Below are 21,834 nucleotides of genomic sequence, written 5' to 3'. Positions count from 1 at the left end.
TACTTTACACTATTTATAAGATGTTGGAGTGGTTCAGCATGTTGATGTTATTATTTGACCCGACGACTCTAATAAAGCATGCAAAATTGATAGTCGACGCCAACTATGTCTAAGACGATGGTCGGATGTGAGCTACAACTGCAGATATATGCACTCTTCCAAGCAAATGGACAAATTTTCACTACCTATGCATGCACCCGAACTTGCAAAATCTCATGATTTTGCAAACGTGCAATTACTCATCGCCCTTATCTGAACTTCCATCAATTATAAATTGTTAGGTTCCCAACATGCATTTTTGAAGTGTTGGGACGCCTAGATGACCAGTGTTGAAGAGTTTATGTTGTACGTACTCCCCCTCACTGCCAACATGTTAGTTATGAGCAAGAATAAATCACGGCTCATAAGGAATTGACATGAAAATATTGTAGCGCCCATTGTGGATTTCCGCAGAAATAATTATTCCCCCATCACCCGCCAGTCGAATAATTCCTTTTTCCGACGTATGCATCACCTATAAAGACATTTATTCACCTCCTGAGCCTCACAGAGGTCTCCAATCTCCATGTGACACATCGTCGTCGCATCAGCATTGCGAGTCATTCGAAAGAAAAATACTTGTAATCGGTTCACTATCATTCTTAGTTTATTCGAAAGAAAAATACTTTTAATCGGTCCACTGTCATTCTTAGTTTTACATAAATGGTTTTCTAACACATGTTCTCAATTAATTGCTTTTCAAGAAATAAGATAATTTGTTTATTGTTAAACGTAAAAATGATTGTAAAATCATTCGAATTAAAAGTTCAATCATGGAACAACTTCAACAACCAAAAAAATGGAGTACAAGATTAATAATTAAATATGGTATCTTTAAAAAATAAAGGTAAATCTAATCTACTCTAATCTAAATAATAGTTTAAACAGAACAGTACATGAAACCTACCTTAGGTGCTTACCCAAATCTAGGCAAGGGTATAGTGTGGGAGCGCTCGGTGTTGGAGTAAGATAAGCGTTTTTTAAATTAAAATTAATGAGTTAATTACTTAATTCGAGTATATGGGTAAATGTTGTAGAGCTGTTTGGAGCCCAATTTAACATTGAGTATTTTCATGAATAAACATAATCAAAATCCATGCAAATGCTAATCTCTAAGCTCCATTCTCATTTAAGACAATTGTTAATGTGCGTTTATATAAAAATAAAATTATGAGAAAGATTTAATAAAGAAAAGCATTGTTAGCTTTGACCTTTTTGTCCATTGCTATAAATATAGTTTCTCTCTCTAAAAGGAGGAGAGCGTGGAGCCCAAAACTGGTCCTCTGCTTTGCTGGCTTCAAGCTCTCCGTTGTTGGTTCTTAATGGGGTTTGTCTGCCGAGAGATACCAGAGTTGCAGTTGCCCCAATCACACTAATACTATTACCACTCTCTCTCTCTCTCTAATCTTCTCTCTCATTCATAATTCTCTCTTTTCTCTCTCTATCTATAGCGCGTTTTTCATTTGTTTTCTCTTCTTCCATTGCCCCATCATCTTCTTGTTCCTGTCACTGCGTCAAAGGCCACAGACGAGGATTAGATTATAGACTCAAAATCACACTTCATAAGCCTACTTATTTTTCTTTTTATATTCTCAAATTCCCCTTTGATTCGCTGGATCCACAGATCTAATCTCTTCACTTTGAGATCTTCCTTCTTCCTCAATCAACCTCTCTCTCTCTCTAATCTTCTCTCTCATTCATAATTCTCTCTTTTCTCTCTCTATCTATAGCGCGTTTTTCATTTGTTTTCTCTTCTTCCATTGCCCCATCATCTTCTTGTTCCTGTCACTGCGTCAAAGGCCACAGACGAGGATTAGATTATAGACTCAAAATCACACTTCATAAGCCTACTTATTTTTCTTTTTATATTCTCAAATTCCCCTTTGATTCGCTGGATCCACAGATCTAATCTCTTCACTTTGAGATCTTCCTTCTTCCTCAATCAACTCCAAGGTAACTTCTCTTCGACTATCTATTTCACTGTAGATTAGCTTTTAATTCAAACAAATATCATTTTCTACTGTTGAATTTTTGTATTCGATTTCAACATGATGAGTTTTTTTTTTTTTTTTTTTTCGTTTGATTAGGTCTCGTGGAGTCGGACTTTTTCATATTCGAACTCTTGATTGATCAAATAGTTTTGCCGTGAGTAAGTGAATTTCGTCTCCTTTTAATTTCAAACCCTCGTGTCCCTTTCTCGTCATGTTCAAATTAATTACTGAGAGATCTGTTTCACATTGGAAGTCTATCTTTGTAATCGTGTTCCCCAAATTGGAAATTAGCTGATAATGATATGCGCGTCTGCTACTCGATTTCTATTATTATCGTTATTCAAATTCTTATGGTTATTTACTTATCTCTTGTAGCTAGACTTTTAATGTGCATCGTTTGAAGAGGAAGAAGGCAATTCAGATTGGGTGAAGTTTTCTGTTCAGAAAGTTATCCTTGAGTGCACAGTAAATGTGGATGTTTTGGGGGGTGGTTTGGAAGAGATGAGGGATGTTATCGGGGTTAATGAACTTTTTGAAGGCCTGTTTTCGGCCAAGGGCAGACGGGTTCGCTCAGAAAGGCTCGGATGCCAATGGCCGGCAGGATGGACTTTTGTGGTATAAAGACTCGGGGCAGCATTTCAATGGGGAGTTCTCAATGGCTGTAGTTCAAGCAAATAATTTACTAGAGGATCAAAGCCAGCTTGAGTCTGGTTGTCTGAGCACGACTGAGTCCGGACCTTATGGCACCTTCGTGGGGGTTTATGATGGACATGGAGGTCCTGAAACCTCCCGGTTCATCAATGATCACCTCTTCCCACATCTAAAGAGTAAGTCTCAATGGTTTTCAGAATCATGATCTGCTTTAAACTTTAAATTTGTTGCTTTGTTTTAGAAAGGAAGACTGGTTGAAATCTCAACTGTTTATAGAATTTGTAGTTGCTTTAACTGTAGACAGTTTTATGTGTTGCTTTGTTTAGAAAGAAGTGTGGTTAAAATATAGTAGTACCATCTATTCTAATCTAGGGTGTAGATTGTGGATCACCTTTCTGATACATGTGTGGAGCATATATTATGAATAAATCCGACTTCCAATTGTTTGTGTTTAATTTAAATGTGGACGACATGATATGTGGCAAAGTATGATCATGATTAATTTCGTATGGTTGTCAAAGTCTTGGGTTGATTGTGAAGGGTTTGCGGCGGAACATCAATCGATGTCAGCAGAAGTTATTCGTAAGGCATTTCAAGCAACCGAGGATGGTTTTCTCTCAGTTGTCAGCAGACAATGGCCTACGAGACCACAGATTGCAGCGGTTGGCTCTTGTTGTCTTGTAGGAATAATCTGCAGTGGAACTCTCTATATTGCGAATCTTGGCGATTCCCGTGCTGTTCTAGGGAGGCTTGTCAGGGCTACAGGGGAAGTACTTGCTATTCAACTCTCAGCTGAGCACAACGCAAGTTTTGAGTCAGTGAGACAGGAGTTGCAGTCTTTGCACCCTGATGATTCACATATCGTAGTTTTAAAACATAACGTGTGGCGCGTGAAGGGTCTTATACAGGTAAATTTATCATTTCTCCATTGACCATTGGATTGATTTGATTTTATTATTAATTATAGTGAAGACTGATAGCATGTTTCCTTTCATGCCTAAAACATTAATTGTGATTTTATACTCTGGATATAACTTGTACATCCAAGGACTTATACAGGATTTTTTTCTTCGAATGATAGATACTTCAAGGATCGCGGTAGAGTTTTAGTTTTGAACGCTAGAGATCTGAGAGAAAAATTAAGTACTTAAAATTTTCCATCTTCTGCTGATAAGTTCCATATTGTCAGTTGTATATTTTTTGAACTGTTTGTCACTTTCTTTACAGTTGTATTGTTCTAATGCTTTCTTAGAAAATCGAACCATGATGATACTTGTGAAAATGAATTATGTAAGGGGAAAACAGTAACTAATAGATTAATTGCTTTCATTTCTTTCGCACAAGACGTTAGATATTTTTCGTTCTAAAATTGATTTACAGTAAATGTAAGCTTTACATTTCTTCGAAGTCTAGTTGCCACTGTTGATATATTGCACATATTTGTTTTTTTCTTGATGGTGTGAGCTTCACGAGTTTGTTTTTGAATTTTAGCAGTTAATTTCTTAGGTTGAGCATTTGATGTGGTCGTGAGTAACAGATCTCTAGATACTAAGACATTAGGATCATGACTTTGTGTGCATATGCTTTAGCCCTCAATATGAAAGTCTATAATGGTGTTTGGCTTGGTTTTTATGCTGTTCACGCTGGGTAAAAATTGTGATCCTGAAACCTCTAATATGTAAATTGATATTAATTGTGTTGCTTATAGATCTCAAGATCAATTGGAGACGTGTATTTAAAAAAGGCTGAATTCAACAGAGAGCCGCTATTTCAGAAATTCCGACTGCGTGAACCTTTCCAAAGACCTATTTTGAGTGCAGATCCTGCAATCGCTGTGCAAGAGTTGTTGCCTGATGACCAATTCATTATATTTGCATCTGATGGCCTCTGGGAACACCTTTCCAACCAAGAAGCTGTTGATCTAGTCCAAAATCATCCACGCAATGTAAGATATATTTAGCACCGAAATACTTAAGAAGATTTCTATTTCGGACTGTGCTTTGTTGTTTCCAATTTTCTTGAGATCTTGTGTTACACTTTGTGAGTAGCTACAGCAGGTATTGCTCAGCATTTGTTTTCATATGCATATATTTCTGGTTATAAGGAGTAGTATTGTAGGAATCTGCTATGGCACATTTGTCTTAATATTATACTCTTATCACAAGTATCACATTGTATTCACTTGTCTCAAAAATGGTTGAATTGTGCAGGGGAGCGCTAAGAGATTAGTGAAAGCAGCATTGCAAGAGGCAGCAAAGAAAAGGGAGATGAGGTATTCAGACTTGAAGAAAATCGACCGTGGAGTTCGTCGTCATTTCCACGACGACATAACAGTAGTGGTGGTGTTTGTTGACTCTCATCTTGTGAGTAGGGCTAGTTCAGGGCGGAGTCCCAACATATCTGTGAAGGGGAGTGGCATCACTATTCCTGCGAATTCACTGGCGCCTTTCACGACCCCAGCAGAACCCGTGGCAACTTGACAAGGGAAAACTCTGTCTCTGATTTGTTTCACCTGATGAATGAATACACAGGTAGCTTCTTGAGCAGCCCCTTGAATTCTTTAATGTACACTGTAACTTTTAACCCCAAGACTACTAGTACACTGGAATCCTATCATACTTACGCTTTCTGGGCAGCTTTTTGCCTTTATTTGATCTTGGCTCCACTTCTGTAAATCCCCCATGTTTCTCATAGAGACCACTTTATCAACAGATTATATCTGAAACTCCCCATACCTAAAAGTTTTCTTTTTATTTTTTGCTTTCTTTTGTATGATGATATATGCAAGATCGCATGACTATGTTTATGCTGATAAGAACTCATGATTGTTGATCGATCATACTGTCGTGCTCGTGCCTACGCATTTTTGCCATGGATTATTGCTTGGATGAACCTCACCGTTCAACTTTGTTCATTATATACTACAACCCATTTTTATTTATTAGGCTTTGGCTGGATACACACAGACACAGTGCTAGTCTATCTACTAATATATTGACGTATGGGAAAATCTATCAAATTTGATCATCTACAAATATTGAAATATGTGGGTGGACTCATATTGGTCGCACAAATTCATCTTACAAGGCTTGAACATATTTTCCCAAATAATTTGATTAAAAATACATCAGGATTGATATCAAATATGATTTTATTTCAATCATTTATACTAAATTTAAACTTAAAATAATATTCTCTAAAGTAAAGGCCAAAACTGGTCCTGAACATATGTCCATTTTAAGATTTTGGTCCTAAACATTATCTTTTGAATTTTTGGGTCCAAACATTTCAACTCGAATCACAATCGGTCCAAAGTTAACTATTCCGTCAAATTTTAACGATCAATATTTTTAATTCCGATTTTGACCAAATTAATCCTGATATGTGTGTAAACCTAAAAATAGGTATTTTTATTTAAAAACCAAAAATAGGATTGGTTATGGATTACCATTGGAGCTAATTACTTATCGCATTTTAGGTTATTTTGTATTATTGGATATAGTCTTATGCACTAGATTTGGGTTAAGAAAACTAGTAACCTTTTTTAAAAAATAAAGAAAGGAGATGCTTCATTTATCCTTTAAAAATATGAACTTTTGAAACAATATGAATTATTTTAAAATAAAAAAAAAGTAAATACTTCCTCCATCCATATTTATTATATTATATTATTATTATTATTATTGAGTGATCTTAAAAAAAATGGATTAGATTTATTATATTATTATTATTATTATTGATTAGATCTTAAAAAAATGGATTAGAGAGTAACCATGTCAACTTTAGAGCATTCACAATGCAGCCCCTTCGTGGAGGCTGCCCGATAGGACTGCATTGCATGTCCCTCTCGACGTACGGCCGCCCGCCCACACACTTCTCGGCTGGAAAGCCAGCCACTCTGCGGATTCAGCAGAGCTGCATTGTACAGCCGCGTAGTCTGGCCCCAATATTTTATTTTATTTTTTGTTTTTAATTAAATTTATTATATGTCGTATTTTATTATTTTTAATTTTTATCTTTAAATTTATGTAATTTCTATTTTCTTTTTAAATAATTTTTGTGAAATTGAGTTGGGTTTGAAATTGAGGCTATATTGTGCTTTTTGTGAAATTGAGTAGGGGTTGAAAGTTTGAAAAATAGATTTATTATTCCTAATTAACAAAATATCTTCATAAATGTACTCCCTCCGTGTAAAAAAATAGAAACATATGAAACGACACATGTTTTGATGTAAAAATTGGTAAAATATAGAAAAATATTAAAAGAAAAGAGTGTTAGTAAAAAAGTTTTTAAAAATGAAAACTTTTACTTATAAGGAATAGAATGAAAGAAAAGAATTTATATATTTGAAGGATAGAGGAAGTATTGATACCCAGGAATATTAGTTTAAGCATAAAATTAAATAGTCCATAGATTTAGAAATTTGAACTACTTAAGGGCATCCTTAACGCGCCTGGGCCGGGCCGCAAATCTTGAGTCCTGGCCCGAGAACAGCGTTGGAGCATGGAGCGGCACGGCTCGGGACGGTCCCGAGGACGCAGTTGCGTCCCTGGGCCGCTCCCGGTCCGGCCCGACCTAGGGTTAATTGTTACGAGACGCGACGCAAAGAGTCCCGACCCGATGTTATTTGAGGTTTGGGCCGGACCGGGACTCAACTTCATAATTTTTTTTTGTTTTATAAAATTCGAAATTTTATGTATAAATACCACTCTTCCATCCATTTTCATTTTACTTCAACTTCATTTCTCTCACTCTCACACTAAAATTTTGTTTGAGATTTAGGGATTACAAGAAGGAATACAGAAAAGAACTGAAACGAAAATTACAAATGGAAATCGAAACTACAAAGTGTAGAACAGGAAAGAGCCGAGTCGAGGAGTCCTCTTTCCGCAAGACGAGATACGCCCCGGTAGTGCTCTTCGGATTGGCGTTTCGTCCCCAAAGATAAAACGGCTACGTCTCTGGTGAAGCAGCACCGCTATCAGCAGAGCTCCGGCGAACTTGGATGGAGGAGAGGGCAGAGCTTCGACAGAAGAACAATGCAGAGAGAGAGAGAGAGCTTGTGATGCAAAATGCTTTCTAGTGTTTTATGATGTGTAGAATGCATGGAATGGCTAGCCTATTTATAGGCTCGGTCCACTGCATGGGGTCAACGGCCATAATGGCCGTCATTAATGCTAGACCGTAACGGTCGTCGGTTACGAGCTGTAACGTTCGGGCGTTACAAGCCGTTACGCGCTCAGAGCTAGAGAGGCTGAGTCTAGAAGCTTCTAGATTCGTTCACGAGGTGGACTATCACGTGTCAGCCACGTTGGCTTACCGCGTCATACTGACGAGGTGGCATCCCGCTTGGCTCGCTGACGTGGAAACGGACGGTGGTGGTCTAAAAAGAACTAGACCCACTAGACTTGGGCCAAGCCCGCAACTAGGCCCAAGCACCAAGCCCACAACCAGGCCCAAAGAACAACCCAAAGACCACCCAAAGACCAATTGCCAAGATCCAAGTCCAAGTCCAAGGACAAGGGCACGGGCACGAGCACGAGCACGGGCACGGGCGCGGGCTCGCGGCGGCGCGCGCGTGTGCGCGCGTGTGGGCTCTTACAGCCCATCTTAGTCCACTATAATTATTACATGTAATAATCCTTCTTATTAAATACTAGTTTAATAAGGTTGAAACTTTCAATGTGGGATAATTAACTCTCTTAATTATTCCCTAATCTCCTCTCATAGCTCATTAAGTTTGCAATTTTTGCACAACTTTAAACAATTATTTCTCACTCACCGGGAATCGGATTTGAGAAAATAAATATACCACGGTCATCTACTCCGAACGTAGATCGACGCTATATCATTTAATTTTACAAAATTAAATGTCTCGTTGAAATTATAATTGGTCAAAGTCCATTGACCGGGCATAGATTCCAACAAATTTGAAAAATGCCTCCTCGCCGTGATGGTTAACGAACAATCGAAGCTCAAATTGCTCGAATGTTAGAGGCGGCGATGTCCACAATCCAAGAAGAAATCAACAACGAGGTGGAACGCTATCAAGCTGCTATTCAAGCGTGGAACGAGCAACACGTCCGGGTACCGCGTACTCGGATGTATATCCACCGAGACCGTGAACAAGCTGGTTTGCGGCTTTTCATGGATTATTTCTCTGCAGATCCTCGATGGAGTGATCAGATGTTCCATCGCCGGTTCCGGATGCGGAGGCATGTGTTCCTGCGCGTTGTCAACGCAGTTGTAGCTCATGACTCGTACTTTATGCAAACCGTCGATGTTGTCGGGCGGCAAAGTATATCGACTTTGCAGAAATGCACATCCGCCCTACGCCAACTCGCTTACCGAACAACTGCAGATATGTTTGATGAGTACCTCCATGTGAGCGAGCATACTGGACGCAATTGCCTAGCTAGATTTTACCGGGCAGTGGTCGAAGCATTCAAGGATACATACTTGAGAAAACCAACGACCGACGATGTTCACAGATTGGTGCGCATGCACGAGGAGATTGAAGCCCAAATAATTTAAATAAAACAATAATCCAACGTAAATTGAATTTCCGACATAACCAGCTGGCCAAAATCTCTGTTCTTCCCCTCTTCCGTTCCCGACTGCAGCTGGCCGGCTTCTCCCTCGCCTCCGTGTCTATTGGCTGTGTCTAACGACATCAACAACCACACAGCAGCCGCACTCTGTATTTACTTCAACCAAGCCTTGGCGCTCATAAGGTATTTCAGTCCTTTTTATGATATGATTGAGTTAATTTTCCTGCCATCTCTACTGTATGAATCTAGTGATAATTTCAGTTTTCATCGATTATTGGGGTTATGTATTCCAATTGATCCATAATTGATCGATTATTGAAGTTCTGTATTTCAATATTTGGGGCTTAGGGTTTTAATTCAATTGGGGCTTAGGGTTTTAATATGCAGCAAAATGGCAGTGAGTTATCACTTTTTATTGGTTGTTTGTGTCTTAGAGATTGGTTATTGAGAAATTTTTCGTTTAATTATTTTGAATTTTAGATTTTGATGCAAAACTTTTCCATTTGATTTGGGCACTTTTTTATGAGAAAAAGGCTAATATCCAGTTTATAATCTGAGTCTATTAATTTGTCTAAAAAAAGTCTAATCTGTTGATTCCTGTTTGGTTTTGCAGTGGGCAAAATGGATGTTGAAATCGACCATTATGTTGTTCTAGGACTGCCTTCAGGTGAGGAAGGTGCCCAACTATCGGACCAGGAGATTAACAAGGCTTATCGGTCTAAGGCGAGGGAGCTGCATCCGGACAAAAGGCCCGACGATCCTAATGCACATGCTAACTTTCTTAAGCTTCAAAATTCTTATCAAGTTCTCAAAGATGAAAAGGCTAGAAAGTTGTTTGATGATCTACTTAGAATTAAAAGGGAGAAGGTTCAGCGCCAAGGACAGCAAGATTCCAAGCGCCGGAAGATGATGTCAGATCTTGAGGAAAGAGAGCGGTCTGCTTTTGCTGCTGACCCCACTATGAAAGCTCAAGAAGAGGAAGAGAGAATATCTCGGCAGCTGAAGCAGGAGATTGCTAGAATTATTGCTATGCATTCCAACAAAAAACCAGCTGCTGCAGCACCTTCCAAGCAAGATGGAGCAGCAGATGGGGGAAGTGGAGGTGGAGGTAATGGGCTGGACAAGGCCAAGGTTCTCAAAGTTTCATGGGAGAAGACTGGTGAAGGTTACACAGCTCAGAGACTCCGTGAGATATTCAGAGAATTTGGCTATGTAGAAGATGTAGTCATTAAAAGTACCAAGAAGAAAGGTTCAGCTCTTGTAGTGATGGAATCAGAGGATGCTGCCATTGCTGCAACTGGGCATGTGTTGGGTGATCTTTCAAATCCTCTCCTTGTAGTGCCTCTTCAACCTGGTTCGTCACCGGCTGTTTTTAGTGCTGAGAAAAACGAGCCTGATGGCCCTAAATTGAGCAATCTTGTTGGTGCTGGGTATCAAGATTTTGAAAATTCGGTGCTGGAAAAAATGAAAAAGGTTGTTTTAGAACCCCCTCTCATATGTTTGTATGTTTGTATGTTTGTTTGTTTGTTACATTCATATTGGAAACTTTTTTCATATGAAACTGTCATCTACTAATATCTTTTCATTTTTATGTTTATGGCAGGCTGCGCAGAAGCAAAAATGACTCGTAAAAGGATCTTGGAGGTGTAAGAAGAAGAATTACATTATGGAGCATTGAGAGTTTGCATCAAACCTATACTGCTGTCTGTTTCAGACAGAAGGTAACTAGTTTATATGCCTTCTTATACTGATACACTTCTCTGTACCCACATTGATAACCATATTTAGATTTAACAATTGAGTACACAAATCGAGCTTTAGGTTTTCTCCTTTTACTGCAACAAAAGGCTTGAATTGAAGGGATCTGTTCTTGTTCTGAACATGCTAGTGTTGTAATGTAATGATATGCTAAGATGTGAGAATGCAAATGCCAAGTTTCTATTCTGATGGTGGTTGATAAATTGCTTGTTTATTTGACACAAAAGCATCCCAACTGAAAAAGAGAAACAAGATAAGTGTTTGGAGATCTATTACAAGACAAATGTTTATGACCTGACAGTTGGCCAGTCAATTCAACAACTAAATCTTTTTGAACTTGTATAGTATTGGCTGGTGATGATCATGGTATTGTCCGAATCCGATGTTGATTGATTGTTGTGGTCGTGGCTACGCGTTCAGTTTGTTTCCATCTTATGACATAAGAGGGACTATTCAATACAAGTATTACACGCTTGTAAGTCCTTTGCTTTTGTATTAGGACAAACAGCAAACTGTTAAACTCATTTCATTTTAAAAATTTTGATCACTTACACTTTACAGAGTCTGAGAATTATATCCATTCAGATAAATTTATCTATTTTATATGGCTTATTTTATGAATGGCCTATTTGGGTGGGGTAGGGCAGGGATGTGGTCGAGCAACAGATGGTGGCCACGTGTGGCTCTATCGAAATCTTAGTAATAGAGACTAATCATTTATTGAGTAGAAGAAATAATCCTTCCAAATGCAACACATGGCATTGTAACAAAAAAATGTCTTGATTCCGACGACACAATAGACTAGCGGCATGGGTTAGCGCCACAGGCTGCTTTTTTTGAAAATCCATGCACAACTTTATTAATGTTCTCAATATGGATGGCAAATTGTGCGTGTCAGGTCGTTATCGTGTTGACAAGATAACGACACGAACACGATAACAACAAACACGAACACGACCCGTTAAGAAAACCTCAAACACGAACACGACCCGCTACCCTCAGATACGAACACGACACGAACTCATTAACGACACGAACCGTTTCGGGTCAACACGACACGAACCCATTAATGACACGAAAATAAGTATTGAAAAATGAAAATAATAAGAATAATAATATTAAAATATTATGTGTTAATAAGAATAATAATATTAAAATATTATGTGTTAACGGATAACACGAACACGACACGAACACGCATTATTAACACGAACACGACACGAAATTTTCGTGTCCTTAATGGGTCGACCCGATAAGGGCACGAACACGATAAGCTCTGACCCAAACCCATTAATTTCGTGCCGGTTCGTGTCGTGTTATCGTGTCGTGTCAAAAATTGACAGCCCTAGTTCTCTATCTTTGTATCAAAGCAATTTAATTGTGTTGGATATGATGTATACTTCGATTTAAAATGTGATACATATAGAATGGGTTTTGCCTAAAGAAAACTTAGGCTGTTAATTACTTAATTTGGACAAAATGGACTTTATTAGCACAATTTTGACGTTTTATAAGTGGAATGGATTTGAATATTTGTTAAATATTTTTACAAATTAATTACTTCCTCCGTCCACCAAAATTTGTCCTACTTTTCCATTTCCGTCCGTCCCCCAAAATTTGTCCCATTTCACTTTTACCATTTTTGGTAGTGGACCTCATATTCGACTAACTCATTCCTACTCACATTTTATTATAAAACTAATATATAAAAGTAGGACACACAATCCACTAACTTTTTCAACTCACTTTTCATTACATTTTTTAAAACCCGTGCCCGGTCAAACCGGGATGAATTTCCGTGGACGGAGGGAGTATTTAATTTAAGAGTGATATGGACTAATATGCGTCAGAGCTTCTCGACCACCATTTATAACTTTAAATGAACATCACAGAATCATGAAATATTCAGATTTTAGATGGATTTTTGTTAAAACTAAACTATCCGAAAGTCTGAAATTTGAGAGGATATAACTTTGAGTCGATACAAAATATCTGAAAATTCAATTCTTCTATATTAAATTCCGAACCAAAAATCCTAAAAAATCTAGAAATTTAAAATAATATCTGAATAATTAAATATAAATTTGAAATAACAGATTCTTTCTATAAAAAACAATCCGAAGCAAACCAAAAATGTTTAATTTGAAGAAATATATCCAACCATGTATGAAATTACGAATCGAATTTAATACTTTGATTTGGTTTGATTCACTCACATCGATTACGGATATTTTGCAACACCCCTACTAGACTCCTTATAATAATGCTCACGGAAAGGACTCCTTGTTGACATATATATATACATACCTAAGAACACAAGTTTGATGATCAACTCTAGATATATTTGCTTACACATCATCACAATCATCTCAAACTCTCTTAATATAATGGAGGTGCAGCTTAGCTATAGTTTTAGTTGTTTTTGGGTAATCCCATTATAATGAAATCATTTTTCTTAATGGAAAAATTTAGTGCACTTCATTTGTCTTACTTTATTACTAGTACTATCTTTTTACTATATTTTCTTTAATTATTTATTTTACTTTCCCTTCTACTTTTATTCTTATAACTTATTTACTTTATTCTATCATGTGTTTTAATTTCACTCCCTTTATTGAATATTTATTGCTTAATCTAAGTGTCTTGGCCATTGTTTTGCGAAAATGATAATAGATAGTTAAAGTGGAGAGAAAGTAAAGTAAGAAAGAGAATTATTTACTTTATTTTATCTATACTATAACTATTTATTACTATCATTTTTGTAAAACAACGTCAGATTTGGAGCGTCTCACTTATAGCAGGTCGGAGGGAGTAGTATTATACAAATGAGACATTTAAAGCTTCTTCAACTTGGTTGGCGAGGCGTATAGTTTTGATTCATCAAATATTATATAATGAATGGGAGTTTTATGTTTGAACAATTCTTGGTTGAAAAAAATATTAGGATCGTTTATCACTTTTGAAAGAGAAAAACAAGAGATAGAGATCCACGCAAAAGCCGCGGGAGAATGGGACCCAGTCGTGCAACACGTGTAATCTCCTGCTCATTCCTCACTCACTCATCAACTGCTCTTAACACTCTCCCTCTTCATACTACATACATACATACTCTTCAACTTCAACTCATATAATCTCGTCTCCCATCCAAACCAAACCAAATCATGAAGCAACATCAATTCGCTCTCAAAATGTATGAATCCATAGATAACCCCCATCAATTCGCCTTAAACCATCGCATCTTACCATTACCAAAGCACTTCAATCGCGACGGCATCGAGATGATCGCGCTCGAAGGTATCAATTACACGAGCTTGAAGGACTTGATGCCGGAGTCTCCGCCGTCCTCAGCGTCGCCGACTTGCGGAGACAGCTGGAGGGAGATCCCGATCAAGGATCCGCTGGTGCAGCACGCGGCGTGGGCGTACCTGCAGCCGATGATGGAGAAGCGGCAGAGCGAGGACCGCCGGTGGTGGATCAGATTCCATGATAAAGTCACCTGGCTGCTTAGCTGCCTCGACGGCGTCGTTTTGGTCGTCTTTCAGCGTTGGTTTCCCGAGAAGCTCAGGGATCGCTTGATGATTCGACTTTGATTTTTCATTTATGAGAGACAAAAGTAGTGAACAATTGAAAACCCTCCAACTTTGTTTTAGCTGGTTGGAAGGATTTTCATCTTCTTCATCCTTCCTCCCTTTTTTCTTTTTTTTTTTTAAATTTTTTTTATTCTTTTAGATTTTATTTCTTGTGTATACATACATGATACTATACTACAACATTATTCCATCTTTTTAATCTTGGGTTTTGTCTCATTTTTCTTTTAGTTAGTCACTCTTGATATTTAATGCTTAATGAATCAAATCTGAACTAGATTTTAATTAATTTTCGTGAACAAATAGATTGTAGCTTTTCCAAGAAAAAAACTAAGTGATTATTGAATATGAATTTATATTTTCTTGTTCTCTCCGTCAAATAATAAAGTGTTAATATGGTCAAACCTAAAAATTGGTTGTTCATTTCTCAAATAGTATAGTTAAGTTGTTTGATAATTTCCACACCAACATAAGTGAAGTAAACTAATACTATAATCGATTTTCTAAGAGAGAGACGTTTGATATAAAAGTGAATATGTGTCACTTATCGATTGCATTATATCGTTTCTTAAATAAATATTTTTATAGTGTTTTAGAATGTGTAGTATCAACCCTAAACCCAAAAATATAATATATATTTAAAAGTCTAAACACACTGTAATAATAGTTCGATCTAAGTCGTGATAAATGACTAACAGTTCAAATTGATTCTTAGTAAGCACGCAGAAAAACACTCCTATATAAATTTGATTTCATCCATAATCCATTAATGAATTTGCAATTAATGTTATTTAATATTGAATGCAATCGTAATCACGTTTTAAGTGGCCACTATTTGGATTGTGGCAGTTGTCAATAGATGAGGCCTTATGCTTTTAAGTGCCGACACTAATTTTCAGTGATTTGGTGCAACAAGTTTGAACATGATGTCACGAAAAATTATTTACGTGGCACTATATAAGTACCTAATATTAATTTATTTACAAACCTTTTACTAACAACTATCCCATTCATTTAAAAAAATTCACAAACGCGTCGAAATAACGTCAGTGTATTTCCTTTACAAAAACTACTGGTTCCTTGCGATCAGCTACCCCTTTGTTACGTTTGATATCTAAAAGTATAGTATCTTTTGAGACTCGTTTGGTGTTACGAATCTTACGATGGATTAAGAATAAATAATGATTAAAGTTAGTAGAATTAATTTTCGGGTTGTTATTTGATAGATGAAGTTAAAATTAAGATAAATTTGACGACTTTATGTTAAATTATTTGAGAAATACTACTCCATATTAACAAATAAATTATTCTCATTCACGATACCAGCGGGAAATCACCCCCTTGAACTTCAACTAGGGTTGTTCTATTTCTCTCTTCAAAACCTATGTTAGTTCCACTCCTTTAAATCGTTAGGCAACCCTGGCCTAACCGGTATCAAAGCGGGCCCAAGTCGATGATGAATTTTATCTCTTTATCTCTTCTCTTGCCTACCCACATGATGGAAGTTCGATGTGTCATTCCAGCCCACACGTGAGGGGGAGTGTTAAAATTCTTAATCTTGTCCCACATCGACTTGGTAACGATCCTAGCTCACCTATAAAAGTATGGATAACCTTCTCCGTCTTTTAAAAGGTGAGTGACCCATTTCTATTTTTTTTACGATTTATGTACGTAGATTTATTACTACTACAATTCAATTACACAAAAGTAAATTACAGGGGAAATCTAATGAAATTGAAAATAATAAACTAAGGAAAAAAAATATACTACTAACTAATAAACATTTATTACTATACTCCATAGGGGTGCATTACCCTCCTTATCACCCCCTAGTATAAAACATAGGACTAATATAAGTAGAGTTGTCGGCCTAGGCCCGACCCACCAGTAAAACGAAGCGGGCCTGGGCTGGGCTCATCAGTTGAGATGGGCTCCAATTGGGCCATTTTGTAAACCCATGCCCGGCCCAGGCCCAAGACTATCCGAAGCCCAGTCCAGGCCCAAGACCAACCCAGGCCCGGGCCCATCAGAGGCCCACCTTCTATAATTAGTTTTTTTTTTTTAATGTAATTAGGTGATTAATCACTAATAATAGTATATTTCTCTATTTATGCACGTCATCTTGTACACGAGACATGTTAATTTTGTCTATATCATTCTAATATTTTGGATGTCTCCGAATGGACCCAAACAATAATAGTTTAATATCAACATAAGTTTCCAACTAAATCATGAATGAAACATTCAATCTTGATTACATCTAATGTTTTTTATCCAAGATGTAATAAAGATGACTCTGAAGTTTAACTTTAAGAATATTACGTATTCAAACCTTAATATATGATGATAATTATAGAATTCTTTAACATTGTTAGTTAGTTCATATACTTGTACCTTTAAAAATACAACATCAACCCATATGTCATCATCTACAAACAAAACTAACAATATTGGCTATTCATTTAGTTATAGACTTACTTTTAAATAGAATAAAGAACATGAAAAATATTGTTGACACAAAGTCAATAAATGAACTTAAACACTTATTAAATTTAGATTTAGTTAATGAGATATAAAAATACAAGTTATATGTTATATTTTTGCATATAATACATTCTGGATATTTTTAAAATACTTAAACAAAAAATTTAAACAAAGCCCAGCCCAACCCAGACCCACATGGCAAGTGGGCCTGGGCCGGGCCGAGCTTAGCAAAATTAGAAAAATACCGGCCCAGCCCAGCCCGCCTTAGACATGGGCCTGGGCCAGGCTGGGCCTCAATATAAGCGGACCTCGATCACTAAGTAAAAGCTCTTGGATTATGATTTTGGACGGATGAGATGTCATGGAATGTGATGGACCATGTTACATCATTAGGGGTATAATGTACTCCCTCCGTCCCATAAAAGTTGAGATAAAACTTTTGGGCACGGAGATTAAGAATTTATATTAAATAAATAGGAGAGATGGAAAAAGTAGGAAAAATAAGAGAGAGTAAAGAAAATGATGGAACAAAGTAAGAGCGAATAGATGTTTTGTCTTTTGTAAAAAAGGAAATGACTCAACTTTGTTGGGACGAACTAAAAAGGAATACGACTCAACTTTTATGGGACGGAGGGAGTACATTATAAGGGTATAATTGTAAAAATTCGAATTATATCATCAGTTTTAGAACTGCACCAATAATCACTTCATCATTCCACTCTCTCTCATCAACTACGTCTCCCTCAACTTTTCACTCAACCAAAAATCCTAGCCGCCCCACATTCACAACGAGAAACATCTTCCTCCGTCGTTTCTCGCAGTAAAGATGCAGTTGAACCGACATCAGTCCATCGTCTCTGTATATCTGATCGTCTTTGGTATTTTTTGTGTCTTCGGTACGAATAATCTGTAAAGCTCATCGCTCATCTCGAAATTGAGGGCTCCTTCGGCTGAAATAAGGTAATCGTCGGTTAAAAGTCGTCTTGTCTACACTAGGGAACTCGATTTTTATTGTGTATTAACATTATTGTCAAGCTTTTCATCAGCATTAGTTCATCAGTTGTTATTGATTACCCTTTTTTACTCAAAATTGTATCTTGATAAATTCAATGTCACTTACAGTAGCATCTTATATCTGATTGAAATTGACAGCATGGTGAAGAGGCTAGTGCGTTAATCAATTCTGGATTTATGTATTATGTCCTGATACATCATGTAGCTAGATTTGTACATCGTGTAGCTAGAATACTTTCTTTGTTTGTTTGTGTTTCATCATTGATTCAAATTTTGTTACATTTTTAAATCAAATTCGTACATTATTTCTGTCTGATATTGTACATTATTTATTATTTTTATATGTTCTATTTTTATATGATTTCATTTTTTTATGTGTATTTTGGATTTCATACTGTAAATAATGTATATGTGTAATGCTAAATGATGCACCTACGTAAGGATTTAATGTTTGGTGGGAGTTGAATCCATTCCCTTTGGGTTTTCGCAATCCATGGGGCTAGGTTGTAGTATCCATTCACCAAACAACACCATCACCATTGGTAGGGAGTTTGAACCCCTCCTATTATGCATTTACATTAAAAGCCAATTTTTGTACATTATTTACTGGATGAAATCCAAAACACACATAAAAAAGTTTAAATTCAATTCATGTGGTGGTACTATACTCTAGCCCCGTGGATTGCTAAACCCCTATGATGCACTTTTTATTAGCACTAAATAAACCTGCAAGACGCAAGTATACATAGTATATATAGTATAGCTAAATGTTAGTACCGGATATCGAACACGGGGAAGACGAACACAAAAGTGTCTATCCTCTACTAATACTCAAATACTATCTGGAAAAACAAGTGGGTTTTGAAAACTTTTGGAAAACTAAAAACAATAGAAAGCATAGACCAACTAAAAGCGAATAAAACACGGAGAAAGACGATAGAGATAAGGGAATCCCATGGATGTGTCTTCACAGTTATGGTTATACAAAATTCCAACTATAATACCCTAGCATAGTTATTACTTTGATAGAACGAGTCACCTAGCTTATGCTCATGCGATACAAACGTTGATTACAAGATTAGGGTTGTCAATCCTAACACGTAACTCCAAAAAGCTCCTAAGACCCTTGAAAAGTCCTCACTCTCAATTAACAGTGCCGTTTTAAGGGAAGCTAACTGTAGTGTCTACTAAGTGGATCTAACTCGCTAGAACTCTGTCACAGTTATGAAGCAAGTTATATTAAATCATACACAATTGTGTCACTCAATCATGCAACATCAAAATTACTTAGGGAAGAAACAAAGTAAAAACAAAACGAATATTAAATAGAAAAAGGAATTTGTATAACCAAAGTCGTTACTAACACATCCCTAGAATCCTATGAGTTTAGTTACACATAAATGAATAAGCTAAAAACATAGATTGAAGGGAAGACAATTTGAACATAAAACTAAAGCAAATGAAACCCGTAGGTTGAATCCTTGTCGTTCTTGATGTTCTTGAAATCCTTCTCCAACTCCTTGCACCAATGAAGTACTCTAGGTCTTGATCTCTATGAAGTATTTTGCAAGTAGAAGTTCTCTCCTTTTGATGAAGCTTGAGGTCTTATTTATAAGGGAAAGTCATTCCTTGTTGTAGAAGGAAAAGATCTCCAAAATATGGTAAATTTGGGCGCAAATCTAGGGCTTCTCGAATTCGCCGCCTTTCTCCGGCGGGCCGCCGAACCTTGGCCGGCGGTCACCGCGTCGGAGTCCGAGAGTCTGTTCCCTCGGCGGCGGACCGCCGCACGTCTTCCGGCGGTTGTCGGACGAGACTTCTCTTCCAAGCACATTTTTTCGAGGCGGACCGCTGCATTGATCTGCCCGCCGGGCGCCGGCGGTCGCCACACACATCCGCGGCGGTCGCCGTCTCGACTCCAGATTTCCAAACCTGGCGTTTTGGCTCCTTTTTTCGGCTCAATTATGCACATTTCTCACAAAACACGTCAAAATACCAAAATAGACAAAATATGCAAATAATGGACGTGTAGAGTGACTTTGACATTAAAAACGGACCAAATAATGCCCTTAAAACAGTGCAAAATCCGAGCGTATCACCCTAGGAGAATGATTTAAACTCCCTGCCATTGGTGATGATTTAATGTACATCATGCATGTACATTAAATCCAACTGCATACCATCTTTCACTGTTATATGAAGAAGCAATATCTCTACATCATGTTTTATAACATTATTCAATCAGTTTCTTACATTAATGTGTTGGATTCATACATTAACACCCAGTTTTCGTACATCCATATCTGTATGAAACCAAAAACAGAAAAATAGAAACATAAATTACAGAAAAGTGTTGGTAATATGCCCTAGCCAAATGGATGCCTAAACCTTAGGGGAATGGATTTATCTCCCTGCCCTTAGTGAATTTTTCTTCGAACAGTGGGTACTACAACCTAACTCAATAGATTGCTAAACCCAAAGGGTAAGGATTCAATTTAATTTATGAAAAAAAAATTGCATTACATTAAAATACTACCTTCGTACATTACTAACAAGGGCATATACATTCAGTTGCTATACCTATACATTATGTTTAATTCCATCATTCAGTCAGTTCCATACATTAATGTGTTGGATTCATACATTAACAAACCATATTCGTACATCAATTTATGTGTGACACCAAAAACACAAAAGTAAAAACATAAACTAAGAAATTTAGTCAAAGCCAAACAAATTCTTGTCGTCTCCAAACGTTCGGTTGATGAAATCTAGAAAAGATGCGGACAATTCAAGGAACATAATTACTATTCACAATTCATACTTCAAAAAATAAATTACCTTCTTCCATCGTTGATAACCCCAGATGATAAAACTGACAATAGTGAAGGAGATGAAGAACTACAGTTGTTCGAATTTTTGGAAGCAATAATACGGTAATTCTCTTCTTCAAAAACGATGCAAAGAAGAGTTTTCACGGTGATTGTCTAATATTTAAGGAAAACAAATCTCCCAGAATAATAAAAGAATGTGAATCATGGGCTGTGAATAACTGATATTTTTTTGCTATACCATTCATACCCTTTTTGAATTTTAATTAATTTATTTAATTCCAAGTGGCTTCCATTTCAACCATCAGATCATACCTAATCAATGGATGTAATTAGTTTTCCTTTTCAACAATTTTTTTCACATTAATCTGAATACATCCCATACTCCATATTTTTTTCCCATTCACATTTTTATTTAAATTAAGGAGCCAAAATCTCAAGCTAAGGATCCGAAATCGATGATTTCTAGTTTAGATACCCTAATATCGTCGCATATCAATGGAAAATCATCGAAATCGAAATGCTCCGAGAATGAATCATAATCATCATCCAACGGCAGGCATTCTTCCATCGAAACCTGTTATTCATTCTTCACATCATTTCCGTACAATCCCAGCACTGAAATTGGTGAGCCGCTACTGCCGCTGATTATTTCCACATTGTCGGAATATTCCGTGCTCTTCGGCGACGCCTGCTCCAGCGACGCTCTCATGAAATTCATGACGGCGTTGTGGCCGCGTATTTCGATCGTTGCCTTGTCGTACGCCATCAACGCCTCCTCCGCCGCGCCGGATCACGAATCTCTGCCGACCATTTCCCCCACAGCCGCCGCCTCACGCCACAGAATTTCTTTCCTTGATTTGGAGATTGAATCGTTTGGCAAGTGGCTTATATCTCCATTATAACGTGAGTTCACAGCCTCTCCCGGCTG

General features: G+C 37.2%; 3 protein-coding genes across 7 annotated transcripts; all 3 read left to right on the top strand.

The window, feature by feature from the left end:
• Window positions 1-1,736: 1,736 nt before the first annotated feature.
• On the top strand, window positions 1,737-5,434 carry LOC125221760 (probable protein phosphatase 2C 60). 5 transcript variants are annotated; one of them, XM_048124020.1, is made up of 6 exons: window positions 1,737-1,992; window positions 2,127-2,184; window positions 2,406-2,857; window positions 3,222-3,589; window positions 4,390-4,626; window positions 4,892-5,434. In XM_048124020.1, the coding sequence occupies exons 3-6, from the start codon at window positions 2,539-2,541 to the stop codon at window positions 5,159-5,161; spliced, it is 1,194 nt and encodes a 397-aa protein (XP_047979977.1). In that variant the 5' UTR covers window positions 1,737-1,992; window positions 2,127-2,184; window positions 2,406-2,538; the 3' UTR covers window positions 5,162-5,434. The 5 variants fall into 5 exon arrangements, with proteins under 5 accessions (XP_047979977.1, XP_047979961.1, XP_047979952.1 ...); XM_048124004.1 differs by having other exon boundaries at window positions 2,127-2,188; window positions 2,410-2,857; XM_048123995.1 differs by having other exon boundaries at window positions 2,127-2,188.
• Window positions 5,435-8,669: 3,235 nt separating this feature from the next.
• On the top strand, window positions 8,670-9,215 carry LOC125194829. The gene has a single exon (XM_048093048.1). It carries the CDS (start codon window positions 8,670-8,672, stop codon window positions 9,213-9,215), a length of 546 nt encoding a protein of 181 aa, XP_047949005.1.
• Window positions 9,216-9,232: 17 nt separating this feature from the next.
• On the top strand, window positions 9,233-11,176 carry LOC125186195 (dnaJ homolog subfamily C member 17). The gene is made up of 3 exons (XM_048082570.1): window positions 9,233-9,415; window positions 9,846-10,705; window positions 10,836-11,176. The coding sequence occupies exons 2-3, from the start codon at window positions 9,854-9,856 to the stop codon at window positions 10,854-10,856; spliced, it is 873 nt and encodes a 290-aa protein (XP_047938527.1). The 5' UTR covers window positions 9,233-9,415; window positions 9,846-9,853; the 3' UTR covers window positions 10,857-11,176.
• Window positions 11,177-21,834: the final 10,658 nt, after the last annotated feature.

The sequence above is a fragment of the Salvia hispanica genome, chromosome 1 (assembly GCF_023119035.1).
Source record: "Salvia hispanica cultivar TCC Black 2014 chromosome 1, UniMelb_Shisp_WGS_1.0, whole genome shotgun sequence".
Taxonomy (NCBI): Eukaryota; Viridiplantae; Streptophyta; class Magnoliopsida; order Lamiales; family Lamiaceae; genus Salvia; species Salvia hispanica.
Note: the sequence above shows the minus strand (reverse complement) of the source record. Positions and strands in the feature narration are given on the sequence as shown.